This window comes from Chamaea fasciata, unplaced genomic scaffold (genome assembly GCF_029207755.1).
Source record: "Chamaea fasciata isolate MVZ Bird 193981 ecotype frontalis unplaced genomic scaffold, bChaFas1.0.hap1 SCAF_6, whole genome shotgun sequence".
NCBI lineage: Eukaryota > Metazoa > Chordata > Aves > Passeriformes > Sylviidae > Chamaea > Chamaea fasciata.
Window position 1 is genome coordinate 58,359,536 of NW_027094091.1, and position 25,423 is coordinate 58,384,958.

Consider the following 25,423-nt stretch of genomic DNA (forward strand, 5'->3'; position numbering starts at 1 on the left):
TGTCCATCCACATTCTTCCTGTATGAAGATCAGGAAAATAATAATTCAATATATACAATTCAATTCATACATAAATAATAACAAACAAGAAGAAAATCTGTCAGGAAGGTGGAGTGTAAATCAGCACATTCAACAGCGTTTTGGTGTTTAATAGAACTGAAAAAAATCAGCAGATATGCGATAATATAAGGCAAGCATGGTCTGTGGATCTTCGTACAGGGATTTTGAAGCATCAGCAAGAAGAAAATTAGTAGACTTGAGATGATCTTTAAACTTGAGTGTGCATACTTTGAAAAAGACAGAAATTCAATCTGTCTGTTTACTCAAAGAAAGGAAAAGCTGTCCTTTTGCTGTAAAAAAAGGTATTTAATGTGTTTTAGATAAAATTTTTATTTAACTGATAAAGAACTAATGTAATCTAGTTGCTGGGAAAAAAATCTGCAAGAAAATACACAAAAGGTTAGGGAAATGATTTTGTTTGTGGTTTTTTTTGTCTTTGTTTTAACTGACAGCAATTGCCTTATTAGAAAACTACTTTATGGTAGAATATGGGGTAAAGTATCTTTATGGTCTGGTAAAGAGCAGCTGCAGATGCCCCATCCCTGGAAGTGTTCAATGCCAGGCTGGATGGGGCTCTGAGCTACCTGGTCTAGTGGAAGGTGTCCCTGCCCATGGGTTGGAGATGTTCCTTAAGGTCCCTTCCAACTGAAACTAATATATGATTCTGTAAGCTTCAAGCCTTAAAAAAAAAAAAAAGGGAAGGGGGGAAAAAAAAAAAGGGCATCTTTCTGGAAGCTCTCCTGTAGTGCAAACAGAAGGTACAGACTTGACAGAGGAAATGAAGTTGTTTTCAGGGAGACATTCATGATCAATTTGTGTGGGAGCCAGCAAGGACCATTATGATCCTTTAAATCCATGAAATGCCACTTACTGTCTTAGTGAGGAGAATCAGATGTTTGTAGACTTTTTTTTCTTAAGAAGGAAGTGTTTGTCTCTCAAAGTCACCTGATCTAGGTAATTCAGTTTATAGGCTCTCCCACATGTCCAAAATGTGTAATTTGGAGTTGAGCTAATCCTTCAGCAAGAGTCACATTCCTGTCCTTGCCTCAGCAGTGGTCTGCTTGCCAGGGAACAGCTGTTTTATTGAGAGCAGTGAGCTACACTTAACAAATTTCTGTTCAGCATTTTGTTTCCCTTAAATGGAAAACTAGCAGCTGCCAAGGTTCCCAAAATTTGTGTTTAGTAGGTGATTAAAACTTCATTTTAAACACATAAGCAGAGGTGTGCTCATTTGTACAGGTGCTGTGAGCTCATATTTGCCTTTGATTTTTAATGATGGCTACGGACTCCTCTATTATATCATGCCATCATTACATTTATGTAAAGATATATGTATTTATTTTGCAAAGTTCCATACTTAAGTGGTAAATTCCAAACAGAAATCTGAGTGGTATGCGACGTATGTGGATAGTGTTTTCATGAAGGATCTCCAAACTGCCCTAGATGATAACGCAACTTGAATTGTTTGTTATAAGAAAGCTAATCCAAGCATGTGCAGTGTTTGGAAAAGGTTGAACTGGAAAGGAAGATTAAAATTTAAAGTTCTTGAATGTAAAAAAAAAAAAAAATCATGTCTGTTTCATCTACCTGGCCTGCCGCTGTGTGGAGTACCACGGTGAAAGTGAGGAAAGTGTGTGGGATTAGTAAGAGCTGGGGGTGACAGAAGAGACAACTGATCCATAGGAGACAAAGCTCTTCCTGGAACTTGAAGTGTATTTGTTTTCACTAGGTACACTTCTGTTTTGTTAGGACAATGTTGTTCCTGTGTGAGGGAATGTAGTTCTTTGCTTTGTTTGGAACACATCCATCCTTTCTGGACATGCAGAGCAGGTGCTGGGCTGCTTACTGGTTATGTTTGGTAGATAAAAAGGAAAACCGTGTTGTGAAGTGTTAAAATTGTTATTATATAGGGTGATTTCTTAAGCAGATGAAAGAAAAGTGGGACTCAAGAGTGTATAATTAGTGTTAGATTAAAAGTAGACCTTTTAGAGAATAGCTGGTATTTTTCAAAGTCTGATCAAACTAGCAGAAGATACTGACAAACTCAGGGAAAATAATGGAATACTGTCCAGCTCTGTTACATGCAAGTTGTAATATGTGGTATTGTAGTATGTGAGCATTTGTGATCCCCTTGATTTTTTAAACAATTCTCAGTTCAATTAAAAAAAAAAAAATATTGAAATGCCTGTGTGCCAGATTTGAATGTGCTACTGGAGATCATGGAGAAAGAGTCAAAACACATGGAATCTGCCCAGACTATGCAATGGCTTATACAGTTTCTTGGTGCTGGTTTGTCAGTAATGCATGCAGATAAATGGGCAGAATTGTATGTTTGTTGCTCAACAGCTACATCTGTTCTATCAGTGACTAAAAATAGGAAAAAAAAAAAAAAGGGAATTGTAATGTGGTTTTTAACTAGTGGCTTTTGTACAAGCCTCCCCAAACAGAAGGTGAAGTCCCACCTCAAACAGTGAATTGTGCATGCTTCTTATTTCAAGACTTCATCCGTGGGGAGAGACTAATCCACCAACTTGGCGAGTTCCTGAGCTCGTGGCTGCTGTGCTGCAGTTTTTTGAGCCTTGGGATGAGAGAGGCAGTGAACAAAGAGCTTCAGGTGTTGTTCTGCCTTTGGATTTCTTCACATGGAAGCAGGCGTGTGACCTGCAAGTGTGGTATTCAGAAAGCATAGGAAAACAGCAGAGACAGTAGAGCATCACTCTTTCAAACATACGGCAAGAGGCAGGTGGAGCCTCATTTCAGATAAATAACTTATTGGGATTAAAATTAACATTGGATGCGTTAGAAGACATCCTGCATAATAAATCCTGTGGTTGAAAAGAAAGCCTTTCAGTACACTCTGAACTTGTTGAAATGTACTTCAGTTTATATGTGCAAGGAAGGCAAGTGATCTTATGTTCTGCTACTCTTTTTTTCTACAACTGGAAGCCTTACCAAAAAAAAAAGGTTTAATAACAGGTATTTTAAGAATTAATCAGTAGAGCATGTAATGGATTTATCTGGTATATCTTTGAGTGATCCTGTGGAAATGTGCACCTTCTAAAACAGTGTGATTCCTGTATAGCTGGTTTTAACTTTACGAATCCCAATGTAACTAATTAAAAAAGGAAATGTTTTTAGTAACAGTATGTGAACTCAGAGAATAATTGGGTTGTAATTCAGTCTGTCAGCTCTGCTGCCATTCATAAACTCAGGGTTCATGAAGGCCTCAGAAATCTCAGTTTGAATTACAGCTTTATTCTGTACATAACTGGAACAATGTATAACTTAGCATTTCATTTGTGAGGCTGAGAATGTTTTATAATCCTGAAAATATTACTTAAATGTATACTTACCATAAAATTTCAATCTTGCCTTTGGAGGAAAAACTATATTGCATTGCATATTTTTTAATTTAGATTTTACATCAATTATGTTAGAGCTTTAACTGTAGATGTTTATATGCAAAAACTTTATATTGTGGTGGATGGGAAAGATTTTTTTTTACATGTCTCTATTTCAGGTAAAACAAATGACTTACATTTTGTTTAATATTTACTTTGGTTTACTATAGAAATACAATTTTACTAGTTGCCAGAGAATTACCCTCCAATCTTATTTATACTGTTTTCTTAGCGCAATAAAGTCAGTCATAAGAGCCCAACGTATTTGCATATATATACTGTATTTCCAGATTTTTATTTTTGGACTTCATTCTCTTAAGGCAGTTCTTAAATCTTCTCTGTCCTCAGGTTGCTGAGTCAAACCATGAAGGAGCATCTGGTACGAGTGGCTAATGAAGCAGAATTTATCCTCAGCAGACAGAGGGCAGAGGATATTAACCGCCATGCAGAATTTGAGGTAAGAAAGGAAATCTCGTTTCAAGAAAGCAAAACACAAAAGCACGATCATCCCACTGTGTTTAAGGATTCCAGGCTGTGATATGGGCTTTGCAGGCTTCAGGAGGTTCCACTCTGAAAGGTGCTTTGCAGTCCTAGGCTGATTTGATAAGTTTGCCACTAACTTTGATGGAAAAACAGGCTGAGCAGCGCAGCTCAGAACTTGTTGAAATCTGCCCACCGTAGATTGTAGGGGAAAGAATTTTATCATAGTAATGCTGCTCTTTTCCATTTAGCAAATATCACTGTATGTGTTAAAGCTGCTTAGCATCACAGTCAAGATACAGGTCTGAAAAAAACCACTTCGCTGAAGATAAGTGGTAACAGCCTGTGAAGTGCAAAATGAGGAATTACTTTCTTTTTTCTTTTTGTATCATCTGCTATTTAGCTAATCCCTCTCTAAACCCATTCTCCTTATGTTTTACATGCCTCAGTGTGGTTTAGTTATGTTTTCATATTTTCACCCCACTTAAGGGAATCTAAGTCTCTGTTTTTGTAATAAACTTGTATTACTTCTAACAAAAATACAAGCGTGTTTGCTGAATCACTTTGGTCATACCTCCAGTTTAGGATCGTGGTTACATTACATATCAGCTTTCCCTGTGCTTTAATTATTGGGTAAATGAAAATGAAGCTAAATCTCTCTCAATTCACTAATATTCTACTTAAAGAGCACTTTGTCTTTCTTCTGACATGTGATATTCCTTGTGGTTTTGTTTTTAAAATGAAGCATTAAGAGATTGAAGGCACATTTGTGCTTTACGTACTTCTAAACTGTTTTCCTCTTAAATCTTTACTTGAAAAAATACTCCCCAAAGATGAAAGCATATTTGTCTTAGACAGTGCTTATGTTCTAAAGGTCATCTGTGTTGGCCCCGGGATTCAAGCTGTGCGTTGTCTAATAACATATCTGCACTTCATCTAGAGCTAGTTACCCCCTCCTGCAAACAGAGATGTTGGAAGGTATCTACAGTACTGCTCTGCAATGCTGAAATAGCAGGCATGTTTCATTTATTACATCAAGGCTTTGGCGACAGTCCTGTGGAGATGAAAAGTGCATCCTTTTACTCCGTTGCCTGATAATCACCGGACTGGGACATGCTTGACATCTTTTGCTCTGGATTTATGCAGGAGCTCCATGCATGACATGGTGTTATTGATTAGATGAACAGCCCCCTTTTTTTTCCTTCAGATGCAAACTATTCGCCAAGAGGGGTGTGTGTGTGTAGGAAATGTGAGAGAAATGAAGGGTTCTGTCATATAAATACAGTCTCTCTGTGAATGCAGTTGTTCAGTGACAGCCGCACTCGTAGCTCTAGTTCAGCCTCAAGATACCTTTTATGGTGTCTGGAAGAAATTTAAACAGAGCATCAACTTACCTTTTTAATAGAGCTCTGAGTTCTGCTGTGACAAGTCTCTGGGATGAGAGTTGGCTGATATTTTAGCCTGATGCTGGTTTGAATCTCTCCTGTCTCAGTGGTGGTGACTCAAGAGGTTTAACTCATCAGGTGGAACTTAAATGGTGTACTCAAGTATCACAGTCTGTTTATCCAGTTAAGTTTTGTTCCTGCGTTGGAAAAACTTTGATCCAGCGTGACTCCCACAGGTGTAGAAACTGAGGATGTACAACTTCTTTATTCTGCCAAATGTGTTGAGAACCTGATGTCTGTGGCAGACTTCAGTCAGTGTTGTGTTCCTTTGTGGGAAGAGGAACCATTAATCATACCCGTCTGGGTCTGCAAGGTACCACATTTACAGTCAGAAATTCTGGTGTACGGTGTTCCATCCATGTCTTAAGATGTGAAAGCTGGAGAAAGTGAGCAGAGGAGTGATCCTATAAGATTTAGCCCAGAAAAATGATGTATATGAAAATGTGGGTTTGATCACATTTAAAAATGTTCTGTGCTTCTGGTAATTACTAGTTGCAGTTTTTTTTAAGAAATGGTTGAGATCAGCATGTGTGGTTCAGATCAGAAGAAAGTTTTGCCCTCTGAGCACTATGGAGAAAGGAGATGAGACTGGTTGAGGAGGGACAAAGGCCCTCAGATGAGAAATAAGGAAATAACTATTACCCGTTTTTATTCAGACTTGCAAGTCTGGTGTTTCGTATTGCATATGAAATAATCCATTTTAACACTGGGTCATGAGAAATCCAACCCCCAATTTTCTTTTTAAGGATCTTTAGTATGTTTACTGCTACCTGATTGTAATTCTCCATTTCTAAAAGTCATGATGAAGATGAGCCTTGCAATATCTGAGTCAGATTTTGAAGCGGTTTGCACTGTGTGTGCAAGGACAGTTCAAAAAAGTAAAAGGCAAATGTCTTTTACTTTTTAAAACTGAAGTCTGGTATTTGGAGCACATAGAGGCAGGAGAAAGCAATGGGAAGTTTAAGCAAGCTTCGTAATGAAGCTCTCTTGTTATGTATAGTTGTATATATTCAGTTATAAGTGGGGTAAGGATGGTCACTGTAAGAGGAAGAAAAAGCCAAGGAAAATGGGTAATACAGGAAAGGCACTGCCATGCTGAAAACTGCATCTTACAGAAATGGGATGCAAGAAATTATTTGACAGGTGGTAGTTTAAAAGTTGCCACTCCTGTTTGGTTCTTAATTCACTGGAAGTACAGGAGAGATGTTTTCCTTCCAGAAGTGGTTTGAGAAATGTCCACCTATCAATTTTTTCCCATCTAGGAGGAGACAGAGAGGCAACAGCAAATGCAGCACATGTGAACTTTGCTGTGTCTGCTCTGGTTGGGCTTTGCTCTGTCTCCATGTGGTGGGACCCTGCATTGGTAAGAACATGGACAGGAATCCTTTCCATACTGTGGGATGACCAAAAGCATGGGAAGAGTCTCTGAAGCAAAGATAGTTTTGGGTTTTGCCTTATTTTTGGTGGCTTGTTGTTCTAGTTTGTGCTGTAACTTTGAGTATGCAGTAAAACCTGAGTGCCTCAGTGAGATAAATTTAAACTGAAATGAGTAGAAAAGAATTATTTTCTATTCTACTTGTGCCTTCTCATGGCAATTTTCTCTCTTTCAGAAACCTAGTGTCTTTTCACTGCTACCTGTATAAGGACTAGTTCCATCTATGCATGTAGACATATGGGGAGGTCACCAGGAAACCTGAGACATACTCATTTTAGTGTGATTGAACCTCAGAGAAGCCTGATGAATGAATATTCTACTCATTTCTGTAATGATGTAGCAATGAGACACACATTTTTTGCAGTGAATGTGGGAAAGTGAGCATTTCTAACATATAATCTTAAATTTTCTCCATTGTCCCTGGGGTTTATATGTACATGTCTCCTAGGTATTTTTCAAAATCTCACCCGCGGTGTTCGGCAGAGTCGGAAATCCTGAAGAGGAACCCCTTTATGGATGGTAGTTTCATGCTACCACCCAGATTTTTTTCTAGAAATGACCCTGAAAAATTTGGTGTTTCTGTGTCTTGGATTATTTGTGCAGACTGCTGTGGAGTTGGGCCTGTGGGAATAATTGGATTTGGTGTGAGGAGAGGGAGGGAATTTTGTGCTCTAATTGACTTTATTTTATAATTTATGACAGGAGTGCCCATTGCCTTAGCTATGCCTCCTGTCTTATATAAATCTTTTGATGTACTTCTGTGTGAATATACATATTTATAGAATTCTAAATAAGTAGACCTGCAAGGTTTTTAGGCCTGGATTGTTCAGTGTTTCATCTTTCTAGTGAAGCTTTAGTTTGCTATTGCATCGCACTACAGGATTTAGGCAAAAATCTGTGATACCAAGTCTCAATGCTTGAGTAAAGTATTTTTTGATGATTGCTCCAGGAACATTGTTTTTTTTTTATCTTGTTTGTTTTGTCTTGTTTTTGGTGTTTTGGAATTTTTTTGCATGTATGATTCATGGGAAGTTAAGAAAATGGGGGAAATGCACAGCACTGAACTATTCATAATGTTGTACATTATGGTGTGTGTGGAAGAGCAGTGGAGAGTGCCACTCAATAATTTTCAGAAAACTTTCTATAATGAGTGTACAAGGATTCTTTATTCTGAGGAAAACAAACCCCTTGGTACTTTTTTCAGTAAAATGTTACTGCTACTCTAATTGGCAAAATAACCTGCCTCCTCAAGGTGTCATTTTTGAAAGATAGTGTCGTGTCATCCCCTTGAATTTTTGGTCTTATTTTTTTCAAATTCTTGTCATCCGTAGAAATAAAAAGTGCTGGCATTCTTGTTATTGGCTGTTTCTGCTGATTAACTGAGAATTTCACATGACTTTCCCTTTGCATTTGTTATAAATCATGCTAGGCAGCTAACTTCTCTGCATGATTTCTCTTCAATAATTAAATCTAGCATTTCCAGCTGCTGTAAAATTTGTTGCCCTTTTGTGTTCAGTTATGTTTTTTCATGCGGAAGACTTGGACTTCCTCACAGTTTTAATTCTTATTCAGTGTCAATTTACAGGCTGTGGTAATAAACAGAATGTTTTACTTCACGGCTCATGCTGGGAAGCGAATCTTAAAACTGGTATTGCCTTGACAGAGGTGGGATGCAAGGCTAGGCAAGCGTTCCAGTAGTGACTTGGATGGAGCTGTTTGCTTTTTGTTTCCTTGGCAGAAGGCAAAATCCACTGCTTCCCTTGATGGATCGTCTTCTGTAACCCACATCTTTTCCCCTTTGGTGCGCTAAGCATTAAATGTTGGAATATGTCATTTGTTTCAGAGGAAGTGACTAAAAATTACTGCAGGTCAATTCTGGCAGAAAACCCGTAAGTCAAAGGAAATGTTTGAGAGCCCTTGAAAGAATTATGGAAAGGTATTTGGTGTTTTTGTAGTTTCTGTAGATGATTGTTGCTTCTCTATGTAATAAGAAGTTACTGTGGGAAAGAAAGTTTTAATCCTTGACTCGGTCAATATTCCCCATGGTTTACTAGCATTTTTAACAAAAGCTGCTTTGTTATAGAACCTGTGCATCAAAAATTCCTTCTGTGGCTTCTTTTATATTAAGTGTTTTTCAGCACACTTAATAGTAATGCCCTTATTTATTAAAACGGAAGATTTTGTAGTGATTTCGGTGGGAATTCTCTCTTTTAGAGTGGGTCAGCAGCAATGGTTCTCCACAGAACGCATGGAGACAAAGGATATTGCAAGCTGCAGGAATGCACCCAAAAGTTGTTGTCATTAAGACTGCAAAAATGTAATGGGGCAACATGAAGGAAGTTAGATGTTCCCTCACTGAAAAATAAGGCTTTACCCATACTATTATTAACGGGCTTGACTCTCTCAAATTTAAATTTGTAGATAAGTGCTGCCCTTTGCCTTGGGACGTTTAGGTGTTACAGCACCGTCTGTCTGTCAAGTAGAAGGAAGAAAAAAAATGGATTTTTATTTCTAAACATGTTTTTGAGGTATTATAAATGCTTCACAGACTGCTGAGCATAGGAGAATATTTTTTTTCCATGGGAGGATTAACCAATTTTGTTCTGCTGCAATATTTTGGCAAGTCCCAAACTAGGAGACTAAACTTCTTTCATTCCTGAGGTGGCAGTTTTTGGGATTAATTGTCTCATGTGAAACAAATGAGGCTAACTAAGGTAATTTGAAAAAAATATCTGGGAACGTCATGCACAGTGTTTCACAGTGTTTGAGATTTAAACTTTTTGTGTCCATTCTCACTTCTTTTACAAATTTAACACATCCACTTATTTTTCTCTTCTTGTGAATGATAAACTTCCATTTAAAAACTGTTTATCCCCTCTTGTAAGTACTGTTACAGATTATTATATTCCACTAGAAATTATCAGTAGGCTTAAATAATCTACTCTCTGTAGGTCTTTGAACTTATCTTTTGCTGTGAGAATACATCTTACCTTCATCATAAGATGTTCCTATCTGCCCTACCTCATCCTGCCTTTCTTTAAATATCTTTTTGGCATTCAGACTTGATGAGCTGGATCTTTCTTGTCCTTGTCTCGGGTGGCTTGTTGAAAGAAATCTAATGAAGCCTGACTTCCTTTATGAAGGCAATGATGGCTCTTGCCAATGTGTTTATTCCTTTGTTTGCTTTTTGCTTTAAACACAGCTCCAAGTTTGCCTTTTAGAAATTACAGACTTGTTGCCATGTTGCTCCCTGCAGTCGTCCAGAATCTATTTGGCATATTTCTTTCCTCTGGCACTGAGGCAGTTTGGACAAGAACGATGCAGCTGATGGCTGTGCTCATCCCTGAGTTATTCTAGATCAACTGAGTGGACGCTGCCTGGTCTCAGCAGTTCTCTTCCCAGTTGTCTTTTATAAAATCTCTGTTCTGTGGCGCTCATGTGTTCCGTCCAGGAGCACTTTTTACCCTTTGATCTTCTATTAGCTCTACAGAGACTCCTTAATGGGCTTCCACCTCCTGGTTTGTTTGAAATATAATTTAATACTGCCTTTTCTGGCTTTACGCAATTGTTCCTCCATCTCTTTTGACCTGCTTCATTCTGTTTTTAAAACTATCATGCTGTAGTTGACTTATTTTTCTTTTTTCCCTATTTGGGGAGACTTACTGAAGAATGCCATTTTCTTTCTATGGCTTAACCATTGCAGCTTTTTGTTTATTTGTTTTTAAAAAAGCCTTCTTTTGGATGGCAAATGTTTCCTTTGAACTCCTAATACTGTATCTTTTTATACAGATTTTGTGTTGTCTATTAAAACATTTTCCATGTTTTTCTGTGTCTTTTTATATTTATAATATGAAAATTAAGCTAGCCAGGTAAGAAATTTCTTGCTTCAAATGAGATGTTCCCATCGGAAATGTTGTTTTTTTCACCTATTCATGAAAAATAAATCAGTATTGTTTACCTTATTTGTTATTCATGTACAGATTTTTATGGTAGCTCATGCCAGGTAATGATTCTTAAATAATCCGGACTGAAGTAATGCAGTGTAAATAGAGTGTAATTTTCTATCACTAACAAAGCAAATATCCTGTTTGTGCTTGATTGGATATTTTATTCTAAAATTTCTGTCCAGAGATGACTTCTATTGCTTATGTACCTTTTTACGAGCAGTATTAGGAATTGTTCAGCTTTGAAGAAAGAGCACTGGTGACAGTGCACATCTCTCCTATGTGTTTTATTGTAAGTCAGTTTGATCTAAATGAGAAAGATGTTACATTAAAATAATTCTGATATTGGAGCTGACAAGGTCACAGAAGATCTTCAGGGTCTATATACTTGAAGGTATTTTTTCTCAGTATTTCAGCTGGTAGGTTGGACTTAAATACTCTGCTCAGTTTTTAACTTGAACTTATTTTTGCTTTCATTGAGTATTACTTCTTTCCTGTTATGTGTTTATTATCTTTGGGCTTCGCTGTCAAGCCTATTGCCCTATGTCAAAATGTGCATTCTTAAGGTAGAAATTACTGAAAGGGAAAATGCAGTAACACTCTCCCAGAATACACTCCCACTCTACTGCAATTTGAAGTGATGCTTTAGTTGTAAAATGCCTTTTCCCTGGTGGTGAGTCAGGTTGGGTGAGGAGACCTGGATCACAACCAGTATTTCCTAGAGTACCTTCTGTTCATTACGCTGTTGTAATTAATAGAATGAGGCTGTTGCTGATAATGGCTGATGACTACACTCAATGGTTACAGTTGGGAGGCTGACTCCAACAAGTGTAATGAAGGATTAATTCCAATAGCTGCCAAATTATGGCGAAAAGGAGCAAAGATAAAGGTGAACACGCTGGACATAACTTTATAATTAGACTATTTTCTGTGTTTTATTATCTAAGGTGAAGCTTCTGTGCTGTTTTATTATTATGATGACTTGGTCTTCCAAACTTCCCCTCCTCCAGTTCCTCTCCTTTGTGACTAAACAATTCCGAGCAGCTGAGTGTCAGCAAGGAACTCTGTCAATTCATTATTCACTCATTCTGCAGACTCTTTTTTTACATATATGTTGGAGAGCCTGAAACAAACTGACAGGAATTGTACAGTTAATATTAGTTTGGCCAGGCTCTTACCTTGTATCTTCTCTCCTTCCGGAATTAGCTCTACTGATTCTTGTCATATACTCTTTCTTTGGCTGCTTTTTATTTTGCTTTCATGATGTTGATCTAGATAAGTCATTATGCCTTCCTAAAACGTGACTTTTAAAATCAAACTAGTTTGTTTATGTTAGTGGAGGATTTGTGCTTACTGGTGTTTTAAGACCTTTGATGAAAAAAAGGTTATTCTTCTGTTGTTGTTATTTGTAGATTAAGCATTTCCACTGTAGGTGAAAATATAAATATCAGAACCATTCTGAAAAAAGCGTTAATTGCAGCATGATAATTTAGTTCCAGTTTGCCTACAGGAACCTGAAACTGCTTTTTTGTTTCTGTTAAAACAGAATAGGGAATTGAAGAGTTTTTAATAGCATTAACTTTTAGATGGAATGTTTTCAACCAGTCTTTATAATTCCAGAATTAGTGGAAACATTTATATCTTTAAGATTCTTCCATCAAGGCACAGGGAAGCGAATTATTGAAAAGATAAAAATAAATTTGTTTGCTTTCTGTCAGAGTTCATATCTACAGCCAACCTTGATAGAAGACCAGAATGATTTAGACAAGTTTGCTTTGGAGATTCATAACATATGCTTGCTGGACAGAATTGAGTTATCTCTGCTCTGGAGAGTAAGTTATTGTAGCAGGAGCTGACAGAGATGAAGATAACTGAGGGAAATTCAATTACCTTTTAGTGTTTTCCTTCTAATAGGATTCTTAATGTGAAAAAGATCCTTAGATGATGCGCCTGTGTTGCTTTGTGAGATCTGCTTTGATACCTGCATCCAGAATAAAGTGAACTCTTCTTTTCAGGCCTTCATTAAGGATGAAATATGCATCTGATTGCTAAATGGGTGCTAGCTTTTGATTCAACGTATTATCATTTGTAGTCCAGATGTATTTGACAGTCTTTTGTCAGTAGTCTTGAATATTCTACATACAATTTCATTTTCAAAAGTATTGTTTTTATGTAAAAAGATTGTTTATAACAGCAATTGACGAAAGAGGTCACAAAATTGTAAAATAATTCCATATACTCTAGTGCTGTCTCTGCATGGTTTTTCCTCTCATTTGACTTTTCCTGACAAAAGCCCCCAAGTTACAAATATTATTAATGGCTGACCTGAGTTCAGGCTGTTGGGTTAAAGCCCATCCGCTTGACTCTAGCTGGATTTCACGTAAAAGCTCTTCAGTTCTGAAGTTACTGGGGTACACTGGTGCATACAGGTATTAGGATATTGTTATATGTGTTACTTGTGTAGTATTTTTGTAATGTCTAGTGGTTGGAATGAAAATTTAGAAGTGACTTTATGAAGGCAGCTCACTCTGCAGCTGTATTTTCAAGAGCTCACCTGCAGTATGTACCCTCATTTACTGACCCACTAAACTACTGGCTAGAGCTGAATATAAAAAGAGTTCAGTTTTTAAACTCTGATCCTTACTAGAGTTGCAGAGTCTGCTTTTTATCTGGATGATTTACCCAAGCATGTGCACACTGATATTTCTATAAAAGAAAGGAAGGACAAGTATCTCCGTGTTAGACTGATTTGCAACCCCAAACCAGGTTTGGATGTGCCTAAAAGACACAGCATACCTGACCCTATAGAGTAATGGACTGAAATTCTGGTTCATATTTTGAGTAGCTGATTATCCTGACCCATGGCTTCTCGGTGAAGAAGTGTGGTTACCCTCATCATTCTCTTGTTTGGACTAAAATCCTCTTAGGAAACGTCTCATTTTGTCGTTATTGTGGTCTCCTGGTTGAGGCATGACAAAGTTGATACCTGCAGGTTTATTTTTGGATGGTCATGAAGGTGACTTATGAAAATCAGCTTTGGGACAACATACTGAGAGGCTTAGAAAATGTTTGAAGGTGTTTGTCAGTAGTTCCTGAAAGCACTTACAGTCAAGGTTTTTACTGTTACGTATATTCCTTCCATAGAGTATTTTTCTCTTTTATCTATTAGTATATTATTGAGGAGAAAATGGTACAAAATGTTGCATTAAGTGTTAAAATTTACTTTCTTGTTCCATTGAAAGCTTCAGCCTTTCACTGAGAATGCTCCATTATGAATGCAAAATATTGTGACATAGAGAAATAAACACCTTCTTGAGTGATGGTTGAAAAGAGACAGTAATTGCTTTAACGAGGATTTTACAACTAAATTGATAAATTTATCTGTAGTTTTTAGTAGATGGGGCTGTCTGGGATCCAGGGAGGTGGAAATGGTGGGAAACGGTCAAGCCACATCCTTCCGGGGTGATATTCCTAATCTTTTACAAAGGTAGTCTTTTATTTCTGAGTAGATCCATGCAGCTTTCCAGGAATGGGAACAGGACTGCACTAATCAGAATTCTTAACTGGAATTGAAAGGTCCTTTCACATTGTCTCTTTTACATCACTGCTTTGCAGTCCAGGTTTTTATCTTAATTTCCCTGTATTTGCTTTAAAGTGGGGATCACTATAACAGAGTTTAAAAATCTTTTTCTTCCTGCTTCACGTTATTCTTTTATCAAAGTGTTTACAGGATGAGTTGATCTACTGATTTTTCTATTTGACCTAAAGGGGAGAAAGCTGAGCCAATTCCTTTGAGGTGGTCTTGGGTCATGAAAAGGAAGATGTGTCAGACATTTAAGTTGCTCTTCTGGTGATTATTTTGTCAGGGAAGCTTCCGAGTGACTTAGAAACCTCTGGATTTCATTGTTAATCTGGAGTCCAACTGGAAGTGGCAGAGTCAATCCTTAGAAAGATTTGCCAATCAGAAAACCAAACTGTCCTCTCTATTCTGCTTCACACAAGAAGCAGAATCCTGTTACTTTTCTCACCACTCCTCCCTCCCACCTGTTTCCTGCTCACATTTCCAAGTCCCTGTTATTAATTCACTATTTAGAAAATGCATTTTCAAAGATTTCTGGCTATCTTAGAAGGAAAGATTTCGATATATCTTGGAAGTAGGGCTTGGAACGTGATGATAGTGACTGTGATGAACAGGGCAAGTGCTTTGGTCGTCGTTCCGTGTTTTTTTTTCTTCGAAGATACTGTGGTTTTTTTGTCAGAAATTTACAGGAACAAATTCTAAGTCTAGGTAGTAATGCCAAGATTATGGCCTAATGGATTTTGAGATGTTTGTGCTCCTTCAAGCATTTTCCCTGCCTATCCTTGCAGAAACTCGAGATTTAAGTCTTACAAAACTATTCTGAATTATCTGTTGTCCTTAGAGCAGTTTGAGATTCCATCTTTTGTGGCTGATGCCAATCCTTGATCAATAAAGCGAGCAAAACTCTCAGTTACTGGATGGGCTGCTGTATTATAGAGAATGTGTGGAACTTGTGAAACAAACGTTGTCATAACTTGGGACCAGAGCCCAGGGTTGGCCCTGGCCTCTCTCCACTACCACCAGCAGGATTGGGTCATCCTCAGCTGTGCTGGCTCCATGCTTGGTTCCGAGGGAACATTTACAAAAGAAAAAAAACCAAAACAAAACAGATATTCTGACTTCTAAAATGTTGATTATTTTTTTCCTGAGCTGTCTGTTAGAAACCCCAGATATCTCATTTCTAAGCAGTTGTTGAGAGCCCTGTAGCCAGCACCACTCATCTTGGCACTGGCCCAATGCTGTTTTGCAAGGCGGTTTCATATGGTCGACATGAGAGGAGGCAGGAATGTTTCCTGGGCTATTTTTTTGGATCACAGTTGCTTGAAGCTGTTCAGAAATTTAGAATATCAGAAGGAGATTTTTAGCTGGAGTGTAACTGAAGCTGTTAAAGTGTGTGAGAGATGTTGTTACATGGCTCTTTGGTATGCCCAATAACTGCTGCTTACATGTGTTTTATATAATGTTTTATGTAATTTCAGTAGTTTCTTTCGGTTTTGTGCATGCTTGGTGGAAGCTGCTGATTTTGATTAGTCACTGTACTTTATTTCAAAACCTGTAATTTTAATGAGTGAACTGTAATTCACACCAAAACTCAGATTTGTGTTATAAAAATCCACAGAATTTGTGTTGTTGTTTTTCTTTTAATCCTGCATAGCTATTGTGCTCTAAACATAACAAGCTCCAAGTATTGAGTTTAGTGTTTTTCACTGAATTAAAGTCAATTAGTGAAGTCTAGTTAAGCAGGATTTGTGCAGTTGGAATGTGTAATCTGTTTTGTGGTCTTGCACCAACATCTCTGAGTTCAGCTGTTGGTAGAAAATGCTGATAACTGTGTTGAGGGGCACTATGAAATCACCCTCGTACCATTAAAAAAAAAAACAACAAAAAACCAAACCCAAAACAACCAGAGAGAAAAAACCATGCCTGCTGAACCGAAACAGAGCCAAAATCAAAGCTGAACAAGAAAATCAGGACCTTGAAATTGGTATATTTCACAGATTCTGAAAAGTAATGTTGAAATGAGAAATAAACAGAAAAATTAGGAAATGGGTCTTACGTGTTCTTATGTAAGGGTAAGCAAATTGTTAAGGGGTATTATATATTGTTTAAAATTAAAATTGATAACATAAAGGATGATGCCAGTAGAAACTGCTTGGTGCTACATAGTTCATTTCTCTGAAGGGAGCATCTGGGGTAGTTGCAATACTGTGTCTTGCATTGTTGCTGTCTTTTCACTTACACCATGAGAGCAAGAAAAAGATATAAAATCTAAAGCAAGATTCTCAGTCTGTGTTCCATATTGCTCAGTATAAGGATCTAGAGTTGTACGGATGAGTGTTTTTCACTTAAGGCTGCTGTAAAAAAACCAGAGGCTGAAAAGTCTTCTCATGCTTTCAATAATGGGAATATTTCAAATGCTGTCTCTTTATGGTTAGTAAAATCACCCAGTTATAAAAGAAATTAAATTATCCTCCCACTCAACAATTTTTAGAGCCAAGTGTCAACCTTTCAAGGGTGGTAGAACTTTTTTTGAACTAAAAAATGTTAGTTAAAAAAAAATTCAAATACATCTCATGTTGTTCTAAAACTAAAAATCATGTTACCTTAATGCGTGAGAACCAATCGTAAGGGGAAAAGTCTCAGGCTCTAGGTGGAATGAAACACAAAACATAGAATTCTAGAAAAAAGGAGGGGGGGGAAATAAAGTTAAAACAATTTGCTCTTCATAGTTTGATGCTATAGGAACTCTGACAGGAGGTTTTAAGATAAGGCAGAGGTTAAGCCAAAGCTGGGATTGTGACTCTTTACATGTTTCCAAAGTAAGTGACTAGGAATGATTTTAAAGAATAGCTGCTATAAAAGACCATGTCGACCATATTTTAAAAATCCTTCTCTTCGCTTCTGTGGTTTTGTGTTTTTTTTGTTTGTTTGTTTGTTTTTCTTTACCATTTCATCATCATCTTCATCAAAACATCTTGCTTTTAAAATACTTGGTCCTGGAAAGAATAAGCCTCTCAAGAATCTTTCTTAGTTTACAGAGAGGTAGAGAGCAAGTTAGGAATGCAAGTTAGAAACTTGTAAATTGGCAGCACTGAACTTTTTACTCTTGAATATATTTTAGAATAAAATTCCATGTAATCCTCCTTTTTTCACAGATTCTCTCTAGTAATAAGAAACTTTTCTGGCCAAAAAACTCCCAACAAACCAAAACCCAACCTTAATACTTTTCCTTAGTAATTAATTAAAATGTTTCTGCAGATGCAGATGACTTGATGGCTAACTATAAAGTTACTATAACGGGCTTTTTTCCATGTGTGGGAAGGAAGGACTTTGCCAGCAAACCTGTGTTTGTCCTGTTTGGCAGTGTTGCTCAAGGATGTGTGCCAGGCAGGGTGATCCTTCTCCACTGTGAGAGGCTGCAGTGGTCCTGGACTGTCAGGCATCAAGGAAAATAACATGGTTTTTATTTATTTATTTTTTTTTAAATTTTCCCACTAAACCACATAAGTGACATCTTTAGGACCCCAGTCAGGTCTGAAAACAATGTGGTATCCAAAGTACTGATGTTTATTAAAGATGTGCTTGTCACTGGCATGCAACCTGTCATGGCAAGATAGGAAATTATTTTGCCTCAATGCTTGTTATCTCAAATGAATGTGATCTCTCTATTCTTTGTTAACAAATTGATTTTTTATACACTCTCAAACTCCTGGATTAACCATCAGAGTTGTGTTCTGAATCCAAGACACTAAACAGGGAAAGCTGAGAAGTGCTTGAGGAGAGCTGTGTAGAAAATAGAACCAGAAACACAGACCCCAGACTGCAGGGCTATCTCAAGGGGCTAATCTTTCTGCCTTTTGCAAAGCTGGAACTTTACATAAGCTTAGAAACTGTTTATGAAGAAGTTTTTGGCTGGAAATGAATTTTCTTTGCATGTGTTTTGCAAATTTTTAAGGAAATTTAGTACGTGTGATGTAGCAGGAATATCAAGCAATAAATAACAAAATCAGCAGAGGCACGCTGATTATTTTTGCTTGGGATTCTACATAAAATATGGATGGGACTTCTCATATAATAATGAATCCTATACAGAAATACACATTCCTCCAAGGTAAGTGTTGAGACCATTAACATAAGTCAGGTGTTAAATACTGATATACCTAAGTATTTATAGCTGTCTCTTTGATTGCTATAGAAGTCAAAGAATTTTAAGTCATGTAAATGCCTTTCACTTTTTTTCATAGCCAGAGACTGAAGCCACATTTATAGTGACTTCATTTGGAACTTTATTGCAAAGTGCTCTGTACCACTTATGAGGGGAACTGGTGGTACAGGGTATTTTGTAGGAAGGTTCCAAATTATCCTTTGATTTATCTGCTTGTCTGAATCATTCTGGCTACGTTTTCCCACTCATTGAGACTGTCCATTTTTTCTATGTTTTAAGATATTATTGTTTCCCCACTTACAGAAATGGACCTTTTGCCACTAGTATGAAAAACTATTCAGAAGTAATCAGATGCAAAACTTGTGAAAAATTGCTTTTTATGTGGTACCTCTAAGGGCTTCTTAACTAGGAAGTTGTCTTGTTCAAAAATCCTCACTAGTGTGTGTTGCCTGCTCTTAGAGACTTCATTTCAGGTTTAGCCGTGCCATCTGAACAGCTTGTGACTTTCAATCTGTTCAGGTGTCACTCCTGTGCCAAGTCTTGGTGCTGTGAGTTGTAAAAGAACTGTGCTGGCAGCGGGGTGTCTGGAAATCTGAATCCTGGGGAAGCTGCTGGGGGGCCAGAATTGCTGAACTGCTTTGTTCCCACCTTCAAGGCCATGGAAATCCTTCCCGTGCCTCAGTGGAGTGAGGCTGTTGGAGAGGTGGTGGTCACCTCTCAGTATAAAGGAATGAATGAGGACATTCCAGAGCTTTGTATTTGGCCCATTTCAATACTTACATGCTTTCAGCTGATCCAGAGGTATTTTACCCCCTTTTTAAAACTTAAGTGGCGCAGAAAGGACAATATGAAAACGTAAACCAAGTGTCCCAACGCCTGTGACATAACACATCAGTGTGACCTGAATTTGGCCCCCACTAAGGATGTGTAGTGAATCCTTGGATTATGTGAGTATATGTCATTTTTTGGACAGAGTGGGTTCCTTGTAAAGTAAGGGAGTGTGCCAGTTCCAGAAGCTATTTGTGGATTTGATTTGCTTGTTGCACTGGGCTAGAAGTTCTTCAGTGAATACAGCACTAATATCTGTGGTGGTGTTGAAGCCACTGAATGTCACAAGGGTGATACAGTGTGCTTGAGGAATGGCTGAAGAAATCATCCCTGGCTCCTTTGCTTAATATCAAATCTGAGAGCACAGAGCCACCTGTGCAGGAGTTCTGAGCTTTTCTGTCTCTAGAGCGTAGGGAATGGTACTTGCATTCTTTCTAGCTTGAAAAATGCCTTGTACTTGGAAGACGTGAACCCAAAAAATGTTAAATTTATTCTGAAGTGTGTTGCTTTTAAGGCACTTGGACTGTTTTAAACTAGAGCAGGATGAAGGGACTACTGACAAACTGGATTTGCAAAAAAGGAAGGGAGGAAAGTTCCTGTCCTAGTGAGTGGTTTGAGTGCAAAATGGACATAAACACAGTAAAACAGGTCCTTGGGTTTGAAAAGAACATTTCTCCCTGCTTATTGCTTATGCCAGTGGTTAGCAGTGATGCTTAGAAAGTTAGAGTATTGGAACAGTGTAGCAAATCCCGTTTTCTAGCAAAAAGGATGGGATCTTACTTGTTTATGCCAAGCTTTGGCTTTGATTCTGATTCTGAGGGTGCTGCTGTCGCACAAATAATATCAATTAGATAGGCATCAAACAAAAAGGCGAAAAAAACGGTCTGTGGTGCTAGTGGACACTGCAGAAGGAATCTGATTTTATTTGTCTCTACTCTTCACTGTTTCTTTATTCTGACAGCTGCTTTTTTTCCAGTTGAACTCACATTAGTTTGTCTCATTTACGTACTGTACTAAATTGGGTTCATTTGGAAGACATGATCTGCATAAAAGTGCTGTTGCCTGGTGTTTATTTGGACTTACTAAAGCTTAATTCTGTGAGACTTGAAGGTAAAAAATAAAGCTGTTGACTCAGCGCAGATTAAAACCAGATGTCTCTTGAGATCCTTGCATTTCTCTTTAATCACAAGCCCAAACTGATTGTGGTAGATTTTTTTTTTTTCTGGTCATGACCATAGTTTTACCAGTCTGTGTTTGGTGTGATCTAAGTCAACTCTGTGCTTTTTTTCCTCCTCTTGTTATTTTAAATGCACTTTTTTTTTTTTTCTTCCCCCCTCAGGAATGTCTGGCTATAAACCTACTTTTTCTTTTTCATTTCCCCCCTCCCCATGCCCCATTTATATTACAAACAGTTGATTTAGATGCAGATTCTTTTTAATGTTGAAATCAGATAAAAGGCTGGAAAAGTGGATAAATGAGGTTTGGAAAGCCATGGGTTGAAGAGATGTGAAGCCACTGCATTGTGTTCAGTCCATTAAAACAAGAAGAAATAGAAGAGATACTTTGATAAGTGTTCTGCTGGTGTTAACCTTGATGGCTATTATCGGGGGGATGATGCTATATCTATTTCATTGGCTTAAGCTTTTTTCATGCTGAGAGAAATCAATACTTGGAGTCGTTGGATGACAGAGGCATCACTTCAGAATTGACGGTGCCTGTCAGACGTTGTCATTGGTTGACTTTTGTTCGCTGTTGAGGTTTTAAGCTTTCATTTTTCTAAGTCTTATTCAGGAGTCTTTGTAAGATTTCCCTGGGTAGCATTTTTAGTCCAGACTTTAAACCTCGGGTCAGAGGTCAAGTGCAAAGATCTGTGAAGGCAGAGGACCGAGGAGTCCTTCATTTACTCAAATATCCTTATTTGTAGGGAATTTGCGTTAGTGGCAAGACTGTGCGTTATCTTATGGATGACTTTTCCTCCTAAGTGACACCCTCTGAGACAGGCTGTTCCCAAAGCCAATAGCTTTTAGCTAAATTAGACAAAGGAACTGGTATATGTAGAAGTGTTCAGTGATCTCAGAGTTGAAGAATAAAAGTAAAAAGGTGCAACATTTCTTTTAAAAACCTTACACTATTAAACTATTGAATTGCTTGTAGAAAGCATTAAACTGTAATTTTGGGGCTGCAGAGGTGCACAATGCAGATGGTACTGTGCAGAGAAAATCTTTTATTTGACATTTTTATAAAGATCAAAGATAAAATAGTTCTGAAAACTAGGTTAATCCTGCTCTTCACTGACATGTAGGCAGGCGGAATAGACTAACTCGGCCTGTCAGTGTTTCTGGAATATTTCCTGCATACAGAATGTACTGTATTTTCATATATATAACTTGCCTTTTGGACGACCTTGTGCCCCTTCAGAATTCCAGTACCTTAAAAATGAACCTTTAGGTAACCTACATGTTCAAATTGCCTGCAGTCTTATCCAGGCAGAGAATGGGAGAGAGGAAAAACCCTATTCTGTGATAATGGCAAAGGATTTTGTTCTATCCTGGATGAAGGGCTGGAAAACAAGAGTGTTGCCTCTATTCCATGCGTAATGCACTTCTCCTTCGTAAAAATTTCAACACTCACTGAATTTAAGACTTTTTGGAGATTACCTGTGAGGTGTGTATATGAAAATGCATTTTTTTCTCCTTTCAACACTTTGTTTCTTCCTAAGTGTGACTGCGCTACTTTTGTGATTCCAGTTCCATTGCACACTTGCCCAAACAGATAACAAAAATCATGTAGGCCAAGGCAGCAGTGGAAGGAAGGTTTGACAACTCTGTTTGACTGCGTGTCTTAGTTGTAAAACCATATTCTGGCATGACAGGGTGCAAGAGATCAAACACTGAAAAAGAAATCTAACTGTAAAAATACGTTTTTGAGATTGTGCACAAACAGAAATCAAACTGGATTTCTATTTTACATAAATGGAATGATGGGGATTTAGTGTGAAGTGCTGACTGTGTACCACTCCATAGTGGTGCATCAGGTGAACCTGCCATCTGGAAAATGGAAAATGAAGAGAATCAGGGACTTTATAGTGCTTTCAGAATAGTCTAGTGGTGATTGGCTACTTTAGGATGGGTCTTTTTCTGATTCTTTTGCTGGAGCCGGTCTTCTTTCACTCTTGTATTCAAAATATTTGATAGAGGGAGTTGAAGAAATAACTTCTATTTTGTTGTATATTTCGCATATGTTGAGGGCAGAAACTGAACCACTGAACAACTGCTGAGACACCTGTATGATCAAAGAGAAGGTTATTTTTGCAGAACCTTCTTAGGGTTAGTAACTGTATATGCATGTGTCAGATCTCTGGCAAAACTGTGGCTTCTTTCAGTTTTTGTTTGTAAAATTCATGTTGTAAAGTGCGTGCAATGGTTAAGAGTTCTTCCTAGAGTGATGTTATAATTTTGTAGGATTGCTGCCTGTGGGAGCCTCTCAGCTTTGGTATATAATTGCAAATTCCTATTCATATTAAGTGGTGAATTTCCTGAAAAGCAGAGTTCTATTTCCGGTTTATAACAGGCTGGTTATGTTTTCATGGAAGTTGTCAGGACAACAAAATACCATTTTTTTCTTCGTTTGTCACAGCTACATTTTGAAAATCCTTGTTGGTATTTAATGAAGAATGTGTTCAAAATCACATCATAAAGAGACTTTTTTAAAAGAGGTACAAGTTCATTATATCTTTTACAAAACATTCTAGTTTGATTTCCATTTTATCATGTTTTAAGGTCAAATGTGACTTTAATGTTCCATAAAGAGACAGAGATTGATAATGGGGAAAGAATAACCCTCTAATGTGATTTATATCTATGGATTTTATGTCAGATATGAAAAGTTGCTGTTCAAATTGTAAAGGAGGATCCATTAAAGGGCACTTTAAAACATTTTACTACTTAGCTTACCTTATTCACTTGTTTTTAGAATTCTGCCCTTTCAGGCAACTTAAAAATAACAGCTTGTGAAATCTATACAAAGTGCTGAAGTGAAATTGGAATCATCATGGCTGCAAAATAATTCAATGTATTGGAAAAGACAGCTGTGTGCAGAAAGGGCTGGAAAGTCCAGTGTTGTGTTGGGGATGATTTAGTCATCTTACATTTTTGTGAAGAGGGGTGGTAAAGTGCTTCATGTAGAAATACAAAAGACAGTTTTTGATGTCTCATTGACTTGGAAAGGCAGCTGCCTATTCTTCAGTCCTCCTGGATGTCTGCTCATCAGGTGAGCATTGCTGTAAAATGTGGGGAAATTCTGAGGAAATACCTAAATGTAGTAAAATTGTTAGAATGGTTCTTTAAAAATTATTCATCTGTTAGTACATTTTTGTTATCTGGTATCTGTGAAAATCTGCACAAGGCCAAATTTTATTTTGGGGTGGTTTTTTTTTTTTCACGTTCTTTCTGTCACTTTATATGACATTTATATATACACATATATGAATAGCATTCATAGCCTGCTGATTTTTTTTTTTATTTGCAGCAAGTTTCTAGGGCTTGTACATAAGTATAGATAAAGTGTTGCTACCGTTTTAAACATAAAAAGCATATGATATTGTGCTGATATCTAACCTTTAAGAAATAATTGAACTAGTGTCTGCATCAGCTGTGCTTCCCAAAGAAAAAGCAATTTTTTTTGTTGTTAGGCAGACATTTGTGTCCATTCCACTAACTAGATCATAGAATAATCCAATCATTGACAAAGGCCGAAATGCTTTGTCTGGCATATGTGATCTGTGGAATTGTCAGATGAAAACTGAAATTACAAAGAGAGAGTGCTGAAGTGGGGAAAAGCCTTTATTGTTTCTACCGATATTTGAATTTCTTGTGGGTTTTCATGTACAGCAAAATGGGGTTTTGGTGAGGGGATGATAAAAATTTGATACCCTTTTTTTGAGTTCTTTATTAACAGGCAAATTTTCAGATCAACAAAACCCACAACTGCGAGACAATGTTGTAACAAAGAATCTCTCATAGTTTGGATTTCAGTTTGTAGGCGTGACTTAGAGTTCTTATTTGCTAGAATTTTCTTTTGAGCAGGTTGGCCAGCAGAAGATGTTTATACAACAGGTGTAATAGTACTGGGAAAGTTACTGCTTTTCCCATGCTGGCCTGCAAATATGCTCAACTTTGAGAAGCCACCTGATAAAGATCAATTTAGTCCTCAGATGAATTTTTTTTTTCTGTCTCCCTGAGAAAACGTGGATTTTTCTCCTTAACTTTCATAGATACATATTTATGCAGTTGGGTCCTCACATCTAATCACGGGTCATGGGAGTGGACTGGTCAGCTAGCTGACCTTCATTACTCTGAAATCTGCCATTGTTTTTATAAAGCTATTCGCTTTGTTATAGGCATAACCACTTTCATTTTATATGTTTTATTATGCAGTCTGGCCACTAACGTGTTGGCTTTTGCTAAATTTTGAGAGTGTGTGTGTGTGATGTGGTTAAAGAATTCATGGCAAACCAAGATCCTCTGCTTGCTTGGCTCTCCAGACAAATTTCCTGTAGGCAGCTGCACAGGGCCTCAGTTCTCAAACCTGGAAAATGGGTTCAATTTTTCTCTCTCGAGGGTTTTGTATAAGTAATTAATTGTGAAGTGCATCAACTTTCCTTTGGGTGGTGTAATGGAAATGCAGAGTAATAAAGTTTTTATTTTCTTGCCAGTCACTGTGTGCCCAGTACTCTGCAGACAAACGGGAAGAAGAAAAAATGTGTCATCATTTGATCACGGCAGCCAAGTACCGGGACCAGGTGACTGCAACACAACTCATACAGAAAATTATCAACATCCTGACAGACAAGCATGGAGCCTGGGGAAGCTCTGCACCGAGGTAAGGAGTTTTTGGGGTGTTGTAAAATATTTTTGTGCAGTGATGCTCTGGTGATTTGACATGTGGTCAGAGGTAAGCATGGGGTTTTTTAAACAAAGTAATTGAAAAAGGGCAAAAATAATGTGTCAGTGTTTAGTATGGGTGAATGCCAGAGAACTGGTTTTGTTAGAGCACTGAAAAACAGGATGAGTCTCTTGTGACTTTC

At 37.6% G+C, this 25,423-nt stretch overlaps 1 protein-coding gene across 3 annotated transcripts in view; it reads left to right on the forward strand.

Annotated features, from left to right (window-relative positions):
- The window catches only part of LRBA (LPS responsive beige-like anchor protein), a 364,153-nt gene that overhangs the window by 125,539 nt on the left and 213,191 nt on the right, over window positions 1-25,423 (forward strand). For all 3 annotated transcript variants that reach the window (XM_066186497.1, XM_066186498.1, XM_066186496.1), the window contains 2 exons: window positions 3,810-3,918; window positions 25,052-25,218. In XM_066186497.1, the coding sequence (XP_066042594.1) occupies window positions 3,810-3,918; window positions 25,052-25,218 (276 nt within the window). The remainder of the gene's footprint in view (window positions 1-3,809; window positions 3,919-25,051; window positions 25,219-25,423) is intronic.